The 17,971-nt window shown below is 38.5% G+C and overlaps 1 protein-coding gene across 8 annotated transcripts in view; it reads right to left on the bottom strand.

Moving 5' to 3' along the window:
* EIPR1 (EARP complex and GARP complex interacting protein 1) overlaps window positions 1-17,947 on the bottom strand; it is a 94,242-nt gene extending 76,295 nt beyond the window's left edge. For 3 of the 8 annotated variants that reach the window (XM_026082627.1, XM_026082628.1, XM_026082631.1), the window contains exons 1-5: window positions 17,836-17,947; window positions 12,123-12,230; window positions 11,816-11,851; window positions 4,967-5,050; window positions 1,169-1,301 (exon numbers count right to left, since the gene is read on the bottom strand). In XM_026082627.1, the coding sequence (XP_025938412.1) occupies window positions 1,169-1,301; window positions 4,967-5,050; window positions 11,816-11,851; window positions 12,123-12,230; window positions 17,836-17,877 (403 nt within the window). In that variant the 5' untranslated portion in view covers window positions 17,878-17,947. Of the gene's footprint in view, window positions 1-125; window positions 314-1,168; window positions 1,302-4,966; window positions 5,051-11,815; window positions 11,852-12,122; window positions 12,231-17,835 lie in introns of those variants that run through there. The other 5 variants (XM_026082629.1, XM_026082632.1, XM_026082637.1 and 2 more) reach the window with 5 other exon arrangements.
* Between the last annotated feature and the right edge of the window lie 24 nt (window positions 17,948-17,971).

The following is a 17,971-nucleotide window of genomic DNA, read 5'->3' as shown; positions in this document are numbered from 1 at the left end:
TATTTATAGGAGTCCTTCTTGCTGTCCTTGACATCCCTCGCCAGATTAAACTCCAGTTGGACCTTGGCCTTCCTAGTCCCATCCCTGCATATTCTGACAACATCCCTACATTCCTCCCAGGTTACCTGTCCCTGCTTCCACCTTCTCTGTACCTTCTGCTCCTGTTTGAGTTTTGCCAGTAGTTCCTTGTTCATCCAGGCAGATCTCCTGCCCCTTTTGCTCGACTTCTTGATCATTGGCGTGCACTGTTCTTGAGCTTGGAGGAGGTGATCCTTGAATATCAATCAGCTGTCTTGGACCCCTCCTCCTTCTAGAGTCCTATCCCATGGGATTCTTCCAAGAAGGTCCCTGAAGAGGCCAAAGTCTGCTCTCCTGAGGTCCAGGGTTGTGACAGTGCTTTTTGCCCTGCTTCCTCCTCACAAGATCCTGAGCTCCATCATCTCGTGGTCACTGCAGTCAAGACTGTCCCCAACCTTCACATCACCAGCCAGTCCCTCCTTGTTTGTAAGTATGAGGTCCAGCAGAGCAACATTCCTTGGCTCCTCTATCATCTATCTCAGGAAGTTGTCCTCGATGCTCCAGTAATCTCCTGGATCGCCTGTGCCCTGCAGTGTTGTCCCTCCAACAGACATCGGGGATAACAATCGCTGTTAGGTTACACAAGGAGTATTCCTGCTCTTTTTGATGAGATATTTAGGTAAGAGTAAGTAATTTTTTGTGGGCATACGTGCTTTACATATATAACAAATAACTATATACAAACATCACCTGCAATTTTTAAAAGAGCTTGATGCTGGCAAGATGCTATTTTGAAAGACATTTGCTTTCACTTTCACAAACATATAAACCAAAAAGAATGAAGCCTAAAATAATGTGAATGTATCTCATTTGCCATACGTTGCATCAGGCAAGCAATACTTTTATTTTGCTGATTTTTGTGACTTGAAAGTAAAAGTAACTTGTAACAAAGACAATCTAAGGCTATGAGACAGACAAGGTATACTTGGTATATCTTGGTATATACTTGGTATATCAAGATTTTTGGAAAATGCTTGTATTGAGAGAAATCCTATTTTAAATTGTTTACACATTGCTAGGTTTTCAACTTCTGTACATTCAAAAATATTAAAATACTTAAACAGGTTAGAAGTGATTAGAAAGCACTTACTTTTATTGTAGCACGTTGCTAGTACACCTTTATCTGCAGGACTGGCACTAATGTGCCAAATTTCACCCACTTGATGAAGGAGAACATTTTTGTTTATAATGTTGTTTTCATCATCAAAATCTATGATGTGAATCTGCAAATAAAAGAGAACATTAGGGCTTCAAATGTTTTCCTGTGGGTCTTAATTATACACAGTGACTGCACAGAACAATTTAATGAGAATTTTATAACTCATATCTACTTTAATTAATTGTTATACTAACAATTTAGTATAACATTAATTTCATGCAGGATATATTTTTCTAGAAAAGCAATTTTCATATTTCAAGGAAATCCCATATATACTCTTCTCAGTGTTGCAACTTAAAGCTTGAAGGTAATTTTCATATCATGGTTAAAATTAAATGAACTACTTCCACTAATCTTTCAATTCAATACTTCTCATAGTAATGAACAGAAATAATATTACAATCTTTACATTAAATCCCTGCACCGATTCTGTATCCAAATCATCAGATTTAAACATTCTCTAAAGAAAGACCTTGAATGGGAAAGGACTGTTATCTGAAACTGAGATAGCTGATGCTTAGTGGGAAGGTTTTTGTTCGTTTGTTTTGGGGGGGGGGGTTATTGGTTTTCTTGGTTTAAGGAGTTCACTTCAGGAACCACATACAAATCTGAACCAATTATTAAAGCATCTGGAAATTTAATAAAAAATAAAGGGGGGGGGGAAGGGAGGGAAAGGGGGGGGGGGGGGGGGAAAGGGAACCTTCCAGTGGAGTTACATAGTCTCCTTGGCAGCTCTACCAAAGTCCCTAAAGGTAAATCACAAATCAAAATTCCATTTACTGCAGTAACACATATTCTGTGCCCCCACTAACCAGGTTAAGAGGGTCATTCAGCACATAAACTAAGAGAATACTCTCTTCTCCATCTAAAGCCCCTTGAAGTCACAGATAACCAATTTCTCCTCTGCTGTGATGCTTCTGCTTCAACTGACATCACCAATAGCTGGAAACTTTGAAATTCCCAAACTTGATTTTCTTACATCATGCCTTCACAGGCTGCAGAAACTGGAGACTGAGTTGTATTGGTTTGACTGGCCAAGGCCATACTCTGTACCTATTTAGCACCATGCATTAATGTAAACATAAAGAGAACTATTTTATAATCTAATAGACAAGATGGAAAATAACTTGGAGAGTTCTGAGAGAGAGACTTATTAGAAAAGCATAATGTGATATCGTTTATGTGCTTCCAAAGTGTGCAGTAAATACCTCAAACTAAGCACAGTAGATGAAGCTGCAGTTTAGCAACAGTGAATAAGGAGCATAAAGGTTCCAAAACTCAAAATTTTAAGGATCACGCAAAAACATTTTCAGGGAATTGRCATGGAATGGCATGTACAATTTCTCAAAAGTCCCCCCTCCCGCCCCCAATATTTATACTTGGAAAGAACTGAAATGTCTGTTTTGATTTTAAGTGTTGGGTGTTTTTTTTTTTTTTTTTAAAAAAAAAGCCTTTTTTTTTAAAGCCTCTAAGTTAGGAACCAGCAGGGATGGTTGCATCAGTCAGCAGGTCACAGATAACCAGCAAGAAGCTGCAGATTTTCAGAGGACATCATCTTCCAAGCGCTAAGACTTTGCTAAAAGAGACAAGATTATAATACAGATCTGCATTCTGGATCTCTCCCTCCAATAGTCCACTCTCCCCAAGTGATTATTCACTCCAGATTCTGTCTCCAACTCTTTCCCCCCCACCCCTTTTTAGAAAAATCTTAGGTTGCCAATTTTATTCTTATATTCCCCACTTTCCCAGTCATCCTCCAAGAACATTCTCTTTTCCTTCCCTCTTCCTGCTACGTTAGTCTACAAAGACAAAATGGGTTGAAACCCAGCAAAACAAACAAAGTTCGTATACATAATACACAGCAAAGTGGTTCTATAGTGTGGAGCACTGGATCTTTAATCAAAAAGGAAACTACTTAATTTTCAGCAAGTTATGAAGACTAAATACCAAGTACTACACACTGTTAATATCTCAAATATTGAGACAATACTTATATTGTCTTATACATGAAAATCTTATAAAGATTTTCCTTCACTTTAAAATAAAAGTGTTAATAGAAAAATATTTTCACCACATCTCCCATGAAAGCCTAAATAATTTCCTACAGCAATACTCCTTGACAAGGGAGAAGCTGCCATGCGAGCTGATCAGCTAGTGCTCTCTTATCTGCAAGATGCCTGTCTATGACTGGAAGGGAAGAAAAATTTTGCATGTGATGGGGCTACGTGAGAAACCTCATGCTGTGCAGTACCTGATCAAGCACTAAAGGTAGCAAGGCAGCTCATAAAACAGGTCTGGTAACAAAGTTTCTAAGCAAATCCAGAGAACCTACTACTGAATTAAGCAATAATGATTTGAGGCCTAGGGCATTTCATAGGGATTAGCAACTAGCTGAAAGGAGTCGACAGCCTGAGGCACAGCTAAAGGCCAATAACTCTCAAACATGTTTTAACACCTTAGGAAGCGTCCTGCATGTCTATTATTAACGCTATTCACAGAAAAAAGAAAAGCATGCTTGATAAAGTTGAAATACATGCGTATAGAGATATTTCTAAAATGTGGAATTTATGCTTACCCGAACGAGTACATTTAAATTATTTAGGACCTCCTGGATATCAACTGAGAAGCGAGAATCACTCTCCAATTACTATTTTGAATCAGGATTTAATTATTAGTAAAACTGAGAAATAAAGATGGGTGTGACTTTTAGGCAGGTTATACTGTGTATATAATCAGTAGAAAAACACTTTATAATGCCTGACGACCATCTGAGATAGCCCAAACAAAAATATTACTGTGTGTATTCATTTTTAACTAAGTTTATCCTGCCAGCTCTTTCCTTGACTCATAAATATTACCTGAAGTCGAAAGAAACTCAATATGCCATACTCCTTATGCCTTTGAATTTTTTTTAATCATGAGTACCACCCCGTATTATCACTGAGCATCAAACTCAAAACCTCACCATGATAAATAGACAGCTCACATTTCCCAGAGCTACAGTTCCAAGATCTTCTTGTACAATCAATTACAGACCAGTTTCAGAACAGTCAGCACCTGTATTTGTTCTGTGGGCTTCCTAATTATTCAGATCTCAAGCCCATTTTTCAGTACAAAGGCATTTGTTGAATTTTAGTCACAACAAATCAAGTATTATACATTTATACAGATAACTAAATACAGCTACAGAAGAAACAGCCCTAAAGAAATTGAGCCATGAAAGTCTCTCAGATATTCCCAGTTTAAACTGTTGTTAAATTTATGATCAGAAAAGACACAGATGATTGCTAATAATTAAAAATGAAAAATCCAGTTTATGAAGCTTCACGTATGCAGAATAATACGCACAACAGGAGTCCCATCAAAGTCAATCAGGGTTTAAAGCTAAAGAATTTTGTTTTACTTCAGATGTCTTCTGTGGTTTAAAGATAGCTCCAGGGAATCCAAAGATTTAAATTAACAAAAAAATAGCAGTTCTACTAAGTAACCAATCTGATTCAATAATTTAATTTAGAACACTTTAAATTAATTTTCCAAAAATACACACAACATTTCATTCACGCATACTTACCAATACCTCTATATTTTGCTCACAAAAACCTTCTTTAACTGAACTATCACTTACTATTCAAATTTGGCAGAAGGGAGGAAGAAAATGAAATTTCATCAGAATATTATTCAAAACAGAAAAGAGGAAAAAATACAATGGATATTTGACAAAAAAATTACCTGATTATCATATCTAAGAGACTGTGTCCCAACCAAAAATCTTATTGCATCTGTTTCTGCTGTCTGAGGTGTTAAAGCTCGTGCCTAGGGAAAAAGAAAGCCATTAGAAAAGTGTAATTAATACAATCCATTAATCTCTGCTAAAATCTTGACGCTTATGAATCAATTATCATTTTAAGCATCACATTTTTAAATGTTTTACACATTTTCCATTCTTTATGTCTATTTTGGCTGTTTAATAAAGGTTTTTTTGCACAGTTTCTCACATTTGTGAGGTGCATGCAGGATACAGTTGCTAAACACATCAACTGTTCTCTGTTATGCAAGTGGCAATATTCAATACTAAAGCAGTTCTTCTAAATTAAATTTTCCTTCATCAACTGAAAAATCACTAGAGCAGTGACTCAATTCTTAAATATATTTGCTGCAATATCAAAGAGAGATGGTGTTCTTCCAGAAGTTTTTTCAAACAATTGAGACTTATGATGCCTGCATAAGAATGAAGGCATTCTTTTCCTCACCGCTGACAGTAAACCCAAGGTTTCGAAGAGAACTGAAAGACATCTTTCCTGCTTTTCAACTCTAGGCCACTGGAGATAAGAACTGTCTGAATAATAGTAGAAAGTAATTCGTTATTTATTTTATGAAATTTTGTTACAATCTTTTAGGGTTTTGTCACATTAGTGTTAAAGAGAATGCAAGACTTCACCTAGCTTCTTCAGCTCGCATCAAACATGGTCTTAAAAGGAGCAAATCAAAGCAGTACAGGACCTGCTATACATGGAGAACATTGAGAAATAAACTAGAGATTGAACTAAACCTGTAAATGCTAGTTTGTACTAGTTATTTGTAGAGACTCTTAGCTAAATTTGAGTGAATGAGAGGCAAGTACTGTAAAATAAAGGGGATTTAAGCAACCATAACYAACAAAAAGGAATAGCTCTACTTTCCCAGGCAAAAAATATCCTAATGACGTTGTTCAATACGAATTTTCTGTCAGAGTCAACAAAACACTGAAATTCACACTGTATTTGTCCAAAAATAGTTTAGAACTCTTCAGACACACTGCAAAGCCTGTATTTTTAAGCAAATAATTCAAAAGGATTCAGATAAGTTAGTAAAACAGCCCTTCCTACTGCCATACTGTCTTGCAGTTAACTAATTATTACATTCTAGATTCAGTAATATTTAGCTTTGGGATAGTCCTATTTGAATCTTATTTTTTAAATTGATACCAAACAGATGCCTAGAAACTTGGAAAGACATATTTGAAGTTCATTATATTAAAATACATAAATACAGAATAACAGTTTAATTCTAGAATAGCAACTTGAAAAGATTTGTTTTTTCTTTAATGAGGTCAAACAATCCAAACCTTTACCTGGCGGTGACAAGAAGACCAAACTCATTGTTCAGAAGGAACTCTGAACTCCTACCGAACAAATACACATTTCAGATACGAAACAAAAGATGATTTAGACTGAACATACTATTTTGCTTAAGATTCAGCACAACAAGCTCATTGCATTTTTTTAACTTAACAAGTGTAGGCTAGTACTGCAACATTTATACAGATAAAGCACTAGAGAAGACGATTCAGTGATTAGTTTGTGTTCAGCTGTGTACTAAAATGTAAATCAGAGATCAGTGTGAATCCGCACTGCTTTATTTGTACTCTCCTATTTGCACAGCACTTATCTGCAACAAGCCTAAATGGCATCTCTGATTGACAGAAACAACAGAAGTTCACCAAGATTACAAAAGACTTTTGCTTCATTTTAAACAAACATTTTGCATTTGCAGATCTCCAGTGAGAGCTCCTTTTCATTTCAAACTATTCAACTATTTTGAAGAAAATGCTAGAAATAAGCCAATAGCTTTGCGTTTCTTTCAAGCAAGTAAGCTTCTGTTGTTTCTGCAAGTGGAGCAGAAGAAGAGACATTCAGGATCTTTGATAAAATAAAGAAATAAAGGTGGGGGGKTTTTTATCCTTTTTAAAGAAGTCTCACAAGCAGGCCTTATCCTACTGCACTCAAGAACGCACCAGGTTAGACATAATGTGCACAAAATGAAATGAAGTCAAAATATGCTAACATTTGCATGTCATCAGCTTCTCTTTCCTTTAAAATATTAAAAAAAAAATCCCTACTTCATGAAAAAGATCAAGACTTGAGAAAAATATTTGAATGCATTTCACAACAAAAAAACCCCACCACATTACAGTTTATTCTCAGTCATGAGAGACTGAAACATCCATAGACTACAGCATTCCAACTCATCAATTATTCATAAATCAGGAAAACCTGATTCATAATAGAAATAGTATTATAATGGACCTTCAGCTATCTCTTGCACAAATGTATATCCGATTTTGTCTGCTGAGTTAGATTTAGAGGAACAGAAGTTATTTCAACAGGTGACGAAGCCACTGACTAACCCTTGCAATGAACAAAACGTTTGCATTTGTAGTGCTGTCCAAATCTAGAAGTGTGCTTTAAGTTTTACCATCTTGAACTGTAAACTTGTCAAAACAGCATGCAACAAACACSTTTCACAAAAGCTCCCTGATTCATGGCTGCAGCAATTAGACAGAAAATAAATAAGCAGCATACTATAATGAATGTCAATTAATCTAAACCAACGGAGTTCACTATTTATTTTATACAAAGCTAGCATCTACTGAATGCTAAGCTGCATATAGCCCTGAAGGGACTTTCACTTCCTTCTGCCTATTAGTCTTATCTACTAAAATTGGTGTAATGAATAGAAAATACACGGAAAGTTGTCTCTGAAAGATGTGAGGAGTGAGCAAATGCATCTTGCTTATCATAGGCTTACATATTCCCTGGCCCAGCAAAGCCCCACCTAACTGATGCTTCTAGTCAATGCAACAAGTTATGTAGTTAAATGACTTTATTCTAAAGAAGGTCTAGGTCTACAAAAATTTATTAACAAATAAATTGCAAGACATAATAAACTATGAAGAACTTTTAAGTTACATGTCCAAATTTCATTTTTACCAGAAAGAACAGCTCAGCTGGAAATACCCATATGAGAAAATGTGCATGGCTTAAACTAGGTGAAGAGTTTTTATAAACAGAGGTGAGATTAAAGCAACTAGATTGTGACTGATAAGCTAACCAAATATTTTAAGTGTCTGGGAGAAAATTTAAGAATGGATTACAAGACAAATTAAGAAACAAATTCTGAGCAGTGATTATAGAGATTCAAGAAACAGTATCAGTTTGCTTCAAAGGCATTCCTGACTAGTTTTCTTCACATCACAGGACTAGATAATCTGTGCACACTGAATCTTTCAAGGTGACAAAATTTATTTGGAGAAAAATCCTCTTCTGAGGCAGAAAGGAGAGAAAAGTGTTAGGACTCAAATGTAAGGAATGCTACAAGTACTGCAAGAATACTTAAGTACATTATGCAATGCGTAAAGGAGAAATGCCAGCATGCCATAGAAATACCATATTCAGAAGAGACTTTTTTTAATGGAAGAGCATGGTGGCCTGCTACAGTATAGTTAAAACTCACATAGCCATTTTATTAGCTTTATAAAACAAGATGTGTATTCATACTTAAAAAAAAAAAATCAGAAATACAAAACTGAATAACCAATATCAATGGTCATACTGAAGTTCATATAGAGCAGAGAGAAAGAGTCTAGTCAAGCAAGTGTAATGAACTGGGATTTTCATTTACTGCATCCTAAAGCACTTTAGAGAGCCATGAATTACATACCTGGAGTGGAATAACCATATGCATGCATGAAGGGGGAGAAAAAAAAAATAAGTGTTCATAATGCATCATCTGTTCCCAAGATAATAAAGCTGCCATGCTTTCAGCAGCAGAAGGGCAAGTCCTGAATGAATTTGGAACAAACATTATACCTCTTTACCACAGCAGAAAAGTAAAACTTATTCTCAAAGTGAAAAAGAACACCACCCCCCTGGAGGAACAGAGATCAAAAAAAGAGGGGTAGGGATGGTAATAAGTCACTTAAAGCTGAGTAGAGTAGGTTTATCTAGGAAAGAAAACAAAAACTTTAATAATTTATTAGTCTTCTACACAGTTGGAAAGGCTGTATGAACATTTCCCACTGGAGATGGAACATCTCAGATTAAGATTTCACACCACCTCCCCATATGCGAATATATAAGCAAATGAATGACACGGAAAACATTTTTTATGCTACTATCACAGAAACTGTAGCTTGTACACATGTAACTATGAAAACAAACATTGCCTATTCCATTACCAGGAGATAAGTCTTTCCTCTACTATGTGCCTGGAATGATTCCTTACAGATATGAAAACATGACTATGCATGCACTGCATATATGTGCACAGGCTCATTCTTAGACTGTGCCACTTGTGGGGTTACACATTATTGGCTTAAGTTTCTTTCACTGATGGGGTGGGTTTTTTGCCTTATAGTTGTACCTTCTCAGTCAGACTGCTGTAACTGTTTCAGCAGCAGTTACTGCCCTTCAAAAGGGAGAGGAAAAAAAAACAACAACAGTGGATTCGTTTTAAACCGTCTAAAGAGAGGGTATAGAAAAGAGAGAGAGACTCTTCTTCAAGGTGCACAGCGACAGGTCAAGAGTCAGTAGACATAAGCTGCAACATGGGAAATTCTGATTAGACATTAGGAAAAAAAAATGCACAGGGTGGTACTCAAACACTGGAGCAAGTTGATCACAGATGCTGTGGAACCACCCACCATGAAAATATTCAAACCTCAGCTGGAGAAGGTCCCCAAACAACCTGATCTAATTGAACCTGCTTTGAATAGGTAGGTTGGAAGGGACCTTTGGAGGTCTTCTATTTCAACACCATTATTTTGTGCTCCTATGAAACCTGCAGGAAGTAATCTGAGCTGTCTGCTAGCCTTTGCACAACTATGACCTTCAGCAAAACTGTACAGACTATCATGACAGTTCCTCTGATGCGAACTGATGTATCAGACTTCCATATCTCTAGCACAATCATTAAGCATCCATTAGATGACCACATCTTACTCCTACAGTTTGCTTGTTTGAATATAGTGGTTTGAGAAGATAAACAGTGCTGATATATCCCTGCTGTTGCTTATTCCTCCAAGGAGGTGACTCCAACATTTAAAGGTTAATACTCCTTTACTTTCTCAGCTGAATCTGTGCCTCAATACAGAGTAATACACTGATCCACATCAGAAAAGAGAACCTCAGACCCCAGAACTGCTAAAGAATCCAGATAACTAACAAGTCTACAATCAAAACTGGAAATTAACAGGCTCATGCTGAACTGCATGTATCAATACCTTGTCAAAGACAAAGGTGTTGATACACCTCCCTGACAAGACACAGAAAGGATTTTCACTTAGGAAAAGGAAAAAAGGATATAAAATTGGTCCAAAAATATATACAAGAATTGAATATTGATATCCTTCTTAAAACTTTTGAATGGGTTTATGTTGGAGTCTCTTTACATGAAGGATAGAGAGGCTTATTCCAATATATTTTTAGAAGACTGTAAAATTGTACCAGTATGAAGAAAGATTTGCTATATCAGTATGAAATAACACAGAGTACTATTGCTTAAAGTGTGTACAAATGAAAATGAAAGGGATATCACCTATAAAGAACTGGCTACCAGTTTGTAAGAACACTTGTGAAAATGATTTAAGGAAGAAGGAACTGAAAGCCTGGAAGCAGACATGCACCTTCAGGTATCAGATTGTGTGTTAASTGCACTTTGAGTAAAGGAACCTGTTAAAATGTGGGAGGCAGTCAAATCGCCTGATGAAGACAGAACGAACCACGCTTGAGAGGGAATCAAAGAAATGAGATGTGTTAATAGAACGAAAATCCTACTGTTTCCTAGAGGAAGCTTGAACTTCCAGGGAAAAACATTCAGTCTAAGGCTGGGAAGATCCAATCCCACCAAAAATGTTTAAGATGGAAGCAAGGAAGAGAATAAGGTGAACAACAAAAAAAAAAGTCCTAAACCGTGGGGAAGATAGTTAAAACTCTACATTAACATCACATATTATCCTCAAAGGGCAGGCAAAGGGGAAAAAAAGCCCAAATTCTGACTCAAAGGGAGCTAACAGGATATTCCCAAAAGTTCACAGGGAAGGTAACTATCTGTTTAGACTTGTTGCCATCAGACAAGAAGAAAAAATAACAAGGAACAGGACAAATTTTTTTCCCCAGTGGTAGTGGTGGGGAAACAGGTACAGCTACAAGTCAGGGAGGAGTTGACCCTAGAAAAATTTGCCATAAACTGTAAGGAAAAGAGCACAAGTAGGCTTGAGCAAATTCCTCTTCCAAGAAAACAAAGGTGCTCATCAAGACAAGCCCAATCCCTCAAAAACTATTCCTGTCAGGCACACATGCTTAATGGCTCCTATTGCAAAAATACCAACTATGGTCAAAAAAGTAACAGGCTCAGAGCCAGTTAAGACACAGCTTTGATACCACATGAGCTAGTTGCTCTCTTGTCTTAGAAATAGATCCTGAAACACATCACACGTAAGGGGAGAAGACAACAAAGACTTTGCTGTAAAGCATAAATAGACACTTATTTAGGCAATGCAAATGGCATGCAAAAACCTGGAAAATAAGTGTGACAATAAAGGTAAAGGGGAAAAACAGCAACCATCGTGCTAGAAGGCAGGAAAGGCCAAATGGAGATTGGGCGTTATGCCCATGCCCACACCAAGCAAGCGTGATGTTGGGCAAAGACCTTTTACTATTCTGCTATGACAATTTAGATCACCTGCAGAACTGCAGAAAAATAAAAACCTTGGAGAGAAAGAAATAGAACAGAGCCTGCAGAGGGAAGGGTCTTTGACACCTGCAACAGTGGATCCACAGGAACACAATGACAAACCTAAAAAAAGAGAAAGAGGGTTTAAAGTAAGCGTGTTAAGGAATTGTAACACACCAAATATCTACACTGTGTTCATGAATTTTCCTGAAACTTTGCCCTTTTCTCCATCATTTGAAATACTAGCAAACAGATAAAATTACCTTTTGAATTAAACTGTTAGTATTAGAAGCAAAGAAAAAAAAATAGCTTGAGTAATCTGAATATTTCTTCGATACATTTTTTTGTCTAGCTGATGCTTGGTATCTGCAAACAGAAAAAGACATATACTGACCTCAACATCTGAAACATTTGCAGAAAATGGAGGGCAATCAAAAGAATTTTTGCAACCCACACATAATTTGAAATTCATATGATCAGTCTGTACTAACAAGCAGTGAACCTGCAACACAAAATGTTAAAGGACATAGTATTTGGCTTACAGTCCCCAAATCCAAATTTAAAGCAAGTTACTTGACCATCATCTCTTTATATTCAGAAAAAAGAAAACTGAAAAAAAAAATAGTACAGTGCTACTTTGGGGGTTGGGGAGAGGTTTGCTTTTGCTGATAACTCATTCTGAAAGCAAAATACAAGTGTTGTCCCCTAGAGAAGGCTCAGGCTGATAATGTCATGAATATTATTTTTGCCTTCTGGCATAATTTCAATTTTCAAGCAGGTACACTTTGATCCTTACTTAGGCAGGACAGCCTTGTTTCTCCCATCCCAGTAGGAGACCCTCCTATCATACATACACTGTAATAAGCTGCAATGATGCTATCACGGAAGAGGCTGGCAGCACACATGCCCAGGTGACCTTCAGTGCTCTCAGACAGCTGCTTTCTCCGAGTCTTTCACAGCACAAGAATTCCCACCACTAATGTATTCAGTGCACTGACCCTATTCCAAGGACTGACAGATTCTATAAACCCTCACAGCTACAAACACAACCTTCACACAAAACCTTGCACAGCACAATCATCCTTAGAAACCCCACTTTCACAGTGCATGTGTCACTGTTTATTTTTAATGAAACATAACAGCAACATTCATCTTTTAATAGTTCCTTCAAGATCGCATAACTATACCCTCATATTGTCAGCACACTGTAACATAACCTAATCTTATCAGGATCCTGATAATTGCTCGAGGGTCCTAAAAGAAATAGCTTCAATCATTTCATGCATTATGAAGATCTTTGGGGGATTATTTAAGAGAGTTTTGTCATTTATCTACTTTTTTCTGGTAAGTCTTTAAATCTAATAATATGTTAGATTTAAATGCCACAAGATGTCCTCCCAGCTGAAATGCTGCCCTCAGAAAGGGACATGGAGAGAGAGACAGATGAGAAAACAAATGAGAGAATATGCTCTCAGTCTGGATTAAAAAATACTGGACTGGCACTCACAAAGAAAGCAAGCTTAGGAAAGAAAGAGGACTGAGACAGACACTAGGAATTGCAYTAAGACATTATCATGCAGTTTCTTGATTTGACTTCGAATTTCCAAAATAAATTCTCCAAAGACCTCTCTAAAGCTACACCAAAAAAAGTCATCTTCATTCAGTTTAGGCCTTTCACTCTCACTAAGAAATACCAGAGAGGCTTTCTTGGGGATGAAGAGAACTCCAGGGCCAGCAGGAGCCACAGCCTCCAGGTACCTGCTCTGCTCCCACACTGGGAGAAGCGTGAGGCTATAGAGCACCATTGAGTCTGGGAGAAGGCACAGGTTTCCCTGGGTACTGTACAAATGACATGCACTGTCCTACAAAGCTCCTTTCACCCAGGAACATCCTTCCCCCTCTCCTTCTATTAACTCTATACCTGCCTTCCATTTGATCAAAGGTAAATCAGTTGAGCCACTCATTAAATACTGTTATTTTTATACATATATGCACACTGTATTAGGCTTGTGACTAATTCATTTGCAGTCAGCACTTTGCACTGTTTTAAGATTTTTATACCCAAAAGTTATATTTTGCCTTATGGAAATCAAGTCTCAACCTACCTTTGCAAACAGGCATGAAAACTCCAAAACATTAGTCTCTGGTCAGCTTCATAAAACCTGTTAACAACTAACTAAAAATTACAGTGTGGGCCAAGCATTGCTTATTCAAGAAGCATTTTAGGAGGACAAAGCAGCACACAAACTGTGACAGAGCATCAGTGTGCTTTATTAGGCCTGCCTCAGCCAGACTCCATCTCAGGGCGCAGCTCTAAGTGCCCCCGTGTTGTTCAGCTCTGCAGCCAGCCAACAGACTGTCCCTTCCCTCCTGCCAGTTATGCATCTCCCTTGGCTTTGTAAGTATTTTTTTTTAAACACACAACATGCAATAGGAGTATCTGGTATAGTGAAATTCAGCCCAGTCTTGTGGTATTTYCCAAGTCCCTTAAATGTGCCAAATACATGCTCCAGAATTATCCTTCACTGGCACAAGCAATTTTTCCCCAACCCTGCTACATTGCTGGCCAGCTGCTGCACACTTTTAAACAACTGGAATGTAGGCTGCACCACCAGGAATCACAGTTGGCACTGCAACCGTGCCAAATACCTATCAGGGAAAGCATCCTTCCATGAAGCTTATTTCCAGGGGTATAAGCATTGTCCAGTCATCCCTAAACTAAAGCCAGTGCAGTATTTCCAGAGATGCAGCCATGCTTGTATACTCATTGAAAGATATCCCTGTTTATGCACTCAAATAATAGGATGGGGGAAAAAAATGATTAACCACCTGAAAATGTAGCCTGCTAAACACAGGGTAAGCATACTGCACTCTCCAGGTAAGGTAGTAAATACAGGTCAACTCTACAAAGGACAAGTAAGAACTGGATAATTTCACTGGCAAACAATAGCACTCAACTGTACTCCTGGAATCCTGTTTACTACAGCCTCATAACTCAGGATATTGGTGAAGTCTACTAAGGTTCCTTTCAAAAAGCACAGCTGCTCTGTATTGAAGTGTTCTGCAGCTATTGCTGTTGCCCCATGCTTATCATCATGATCCACAGTCACATCCCTCAGCCCTCATTTCATCAGATGCAGCATCTCACACTTTCACTCATCATCCATTACTCTGCAGTTGTCTCATTTTCACTACAGTTGGAGGATCTGCTCTGGCTGTTGTCAAAGTTTTAAAATACACTGAAGAATCACACATCCTAAAACTCACACAAATTATGCACGTCTGCACAACATTCATATAGCCTATTGAGACACTGAAGAGGCAAAAAAMCACTCTTATAATACACAAAGTGTAGTTTCTCATGGAACTGTGGGAGTGCTATGAACAGCATAAAAAGAAAAAGCTGCAGTCATCTGATAAAACAAGGAGGGGAAAAGCAGGTCAAAAATTTAATTAATTATGCAGAAAACTGAATTAATAATCAGTTTTAATCTTGTTTTGCCATTAGATATTAGCTTTTTTCTCTGAAAAAAAGCTGCTTCTCACTGTTATTTGGCAAAACGTTTTGCTAAGCAGTTACATATACTAAGCAGTTATACACAATTGCGGGACTCAGGATTTATACCTTTAGTTTCCATTTTCATACATCAGAACAATGAATGAATGGTTCTTCTAAGCTAAGCTTTATTTTGATGAAAACTGGATTCAAATAAAAATATTAAATGACTTGTCTATTAGTATAGTTATCTTAGTTATGTTGATACATAAAAAACACTGTGCATGTAAAACTGATAATAAAATTATTCTAGTTTAATTTCCAATAAGTAAGTTAGTGGAGTACCCCAGAAGCAATCTAAGCTTTATGTTGTTAAATTTTAAAGTCTGGGCACACTGGATCAGATTAAAGGCATATCAAAGACTGGTATGCTGTCTGCGACAGCAGCCAAAAGCAGATTCTTACCAACTTTTGGAGCCAATGTGGTTTTGTAGTCTGCAATCCCTAGTGTAGATTGTAGATTTCAGTTTTACCACATATAGTTTTTATTTATAACAAGAAAGATGAAAACAAGATCCCCCCCAACCCTTTTCTTCTTTTTAAATGCTCCATCATTTCAAATCTCAGTTTTGAATAAACAAAGCTCTAAACTTTGAAGTAAAGTCTGGAAATAATTGAAAGAAACAAACATAAGCAACAAAAAATATATTCTTTTAACTGCACTGAAAAATTTAACTGAAGATATGCATCCCTCAGTTTAGTGCTTCTGACGTATGCTGGAGAGARGTGATAGTTATGATGACAGAGCCATTATGAAATTAGGCTTAAAAAGAATAATAACATCTTATGAGAGCTGGTGATACAAGTTAGAAAAACCATATGCATTTTAGGTCTAAGACTCTCCATTAGAATCTTTCCCAGAAAGTAGAGTGATGTAATTTGCTTTAAGGCCACATTGGCAGTTAATGGAGATCAAAAATAGAGCCTTCATCTCTATGTTCCTTTTCTGCCTTAGCCATAAAACCATCTTTTCTTCTCCCTTCTTCTTTCTAAAAAGCATTAACTGTAACTCTCTTGGATTATAGCTACCCTTTTAGTCCTTTTGCTCTATCCTCCCACCAGATAGCCCTGTTACATACTCTGCAGAAGAGGAGATGAGGTCCACAGGAGATATACAGGTTTGGGGGGGGGGGGAGGTTGTTTTGTTTTGGCAGGACAATTGGGGTCCCAGACAATGGTCTTTCCAAGATCTTGGGAGACTTATTTTATACCACTAAAAGAAAGAAACTATGATTGTCTTTAAAGTACAAAATAAAAGATATATTCTGTTCTGTGATGCAAAAGAAATCTAAGCATAAGTTTAAGCTTTATATTAATTTTGAAGTAAGAGTTGCAGCCATCTTTAGCCAACCACAAAATGATATCATATGGTACAGGTCAGTGTTTACACTAGCTAGTATAGAAATGGACAACAAAACAAAACTACAGTTTGCTAGAGAGATCTGTTGATACAGTCAAGATTACAGAGTATATAACTCAACAGGTTGGACATTAAAGCAGGATGTCAAAACTTGTCACACAGAGCCTTCATAGGTTGCCAGAACACGTTCCATGAGCACTTTGGTACAGGTGGCTATAAAAAATATGCATATGTACACACACAATTATTTAAATAACTCCCTGCACTGCAAAATGAAAGTGCTGTTCTGCAAGCTGCAGGAAGAACACAGCGCCTCCCATTACTACTCTAATGGCAGTGATGATAAGCCAGGTATTGCCAATCGGAATACGGAACAGCCAAGCAAAAACCTCATTGCAGGAAGGCACTATAAATTAGGATCTCTCATCTACACAACTGTTTAACTGCTTATTCTACTAGAACTTGTAGAAAGTTTGTTATATGCGAGACCTGTGCTCCTCTACAAAGAGGATCAACAAATTCAAGTTATTAGAGTGAGATAGGCAGGCAGCAGGATCACAGTGTCACTTCCTATTGCTAGGATCAGCAGCATGACAGTCCAACTCATCCTCTGGGACAAACCCAAAGATACGGAAGCTACAACCAGAGATACCTACAGACACCAAGGAGCTCTATAGTTGGATATAATCCAGTAAAATCTAAAATTCATTGGGAACAGTTCCATACCTTCTTCTCACAACTTTTTTTTTTTTTTTTTTTTGCTTTTTCTGCAAACAGAAGGCAACCACGGGAACATCTCCGAGACCCCCGGTGTCCTCCCGCCGCCCCAGGAGGAGACGAGGGCTTCCCGAGACGGGGACACGCAATGGCGGACGCACGAGAAGACCAAGGGCCGGGCTGAGCGCGACCACGAAGGAAACCAACTCGCAAGCCCCGCTGCTAACTGCCGCCRCCACCCGGCGCGTTCGCCGTGGAAACCGCGAGCGCGGCGGCAGGGACCGCCCGCCGCCCAGCCCGGCCGGCCCGCAGCGCTGCCCGCGGGCGGTGGCGGGGCGCCGCGCCCGGCCGCATCCCGCTCCGCCGCGCCCTCCCGCTCAGCACCGCCCGCGGCGCGGCGGCCTCCCGCGGCGGCCCCCCTGCGCACCCCAGCCCGCCGAAGGGGGGAAGGACCCCGCCGCCTCCCCTGCCCACCTGGAACTCCAGCCCGTAGATCACCGGCGCGTCGTCCTCCATCGCCGCCGCCGCCCGCTCGCCCCGCCGCCAGCCTTTCTGACCCTCGGCGCTGCCCGTCGCCCGCCGCTTCCGGGAGGCGCGTTGGCGCAGGCGC

The sequence above is a fragment of the Apteryx rowi genome, unplaced genomic scaffold (genome assembly GCF_003343035.1).
Source record: "Apteryx rowi isolate R43461 unplaced genomic scaffold, aptRow1 scaffold_585, whole genome shotgun sequence".
Classification (NCBI taxonomy): domain Eukaryota; kingdom Metazoa; phylum Chordata; class Aves; order Apterygiformes; family Apterygidae; genus Apteryx; species Apteryx rowi.
This window is presented reverse-complemented; position numbering and strand designations above follow the sequence as displayed.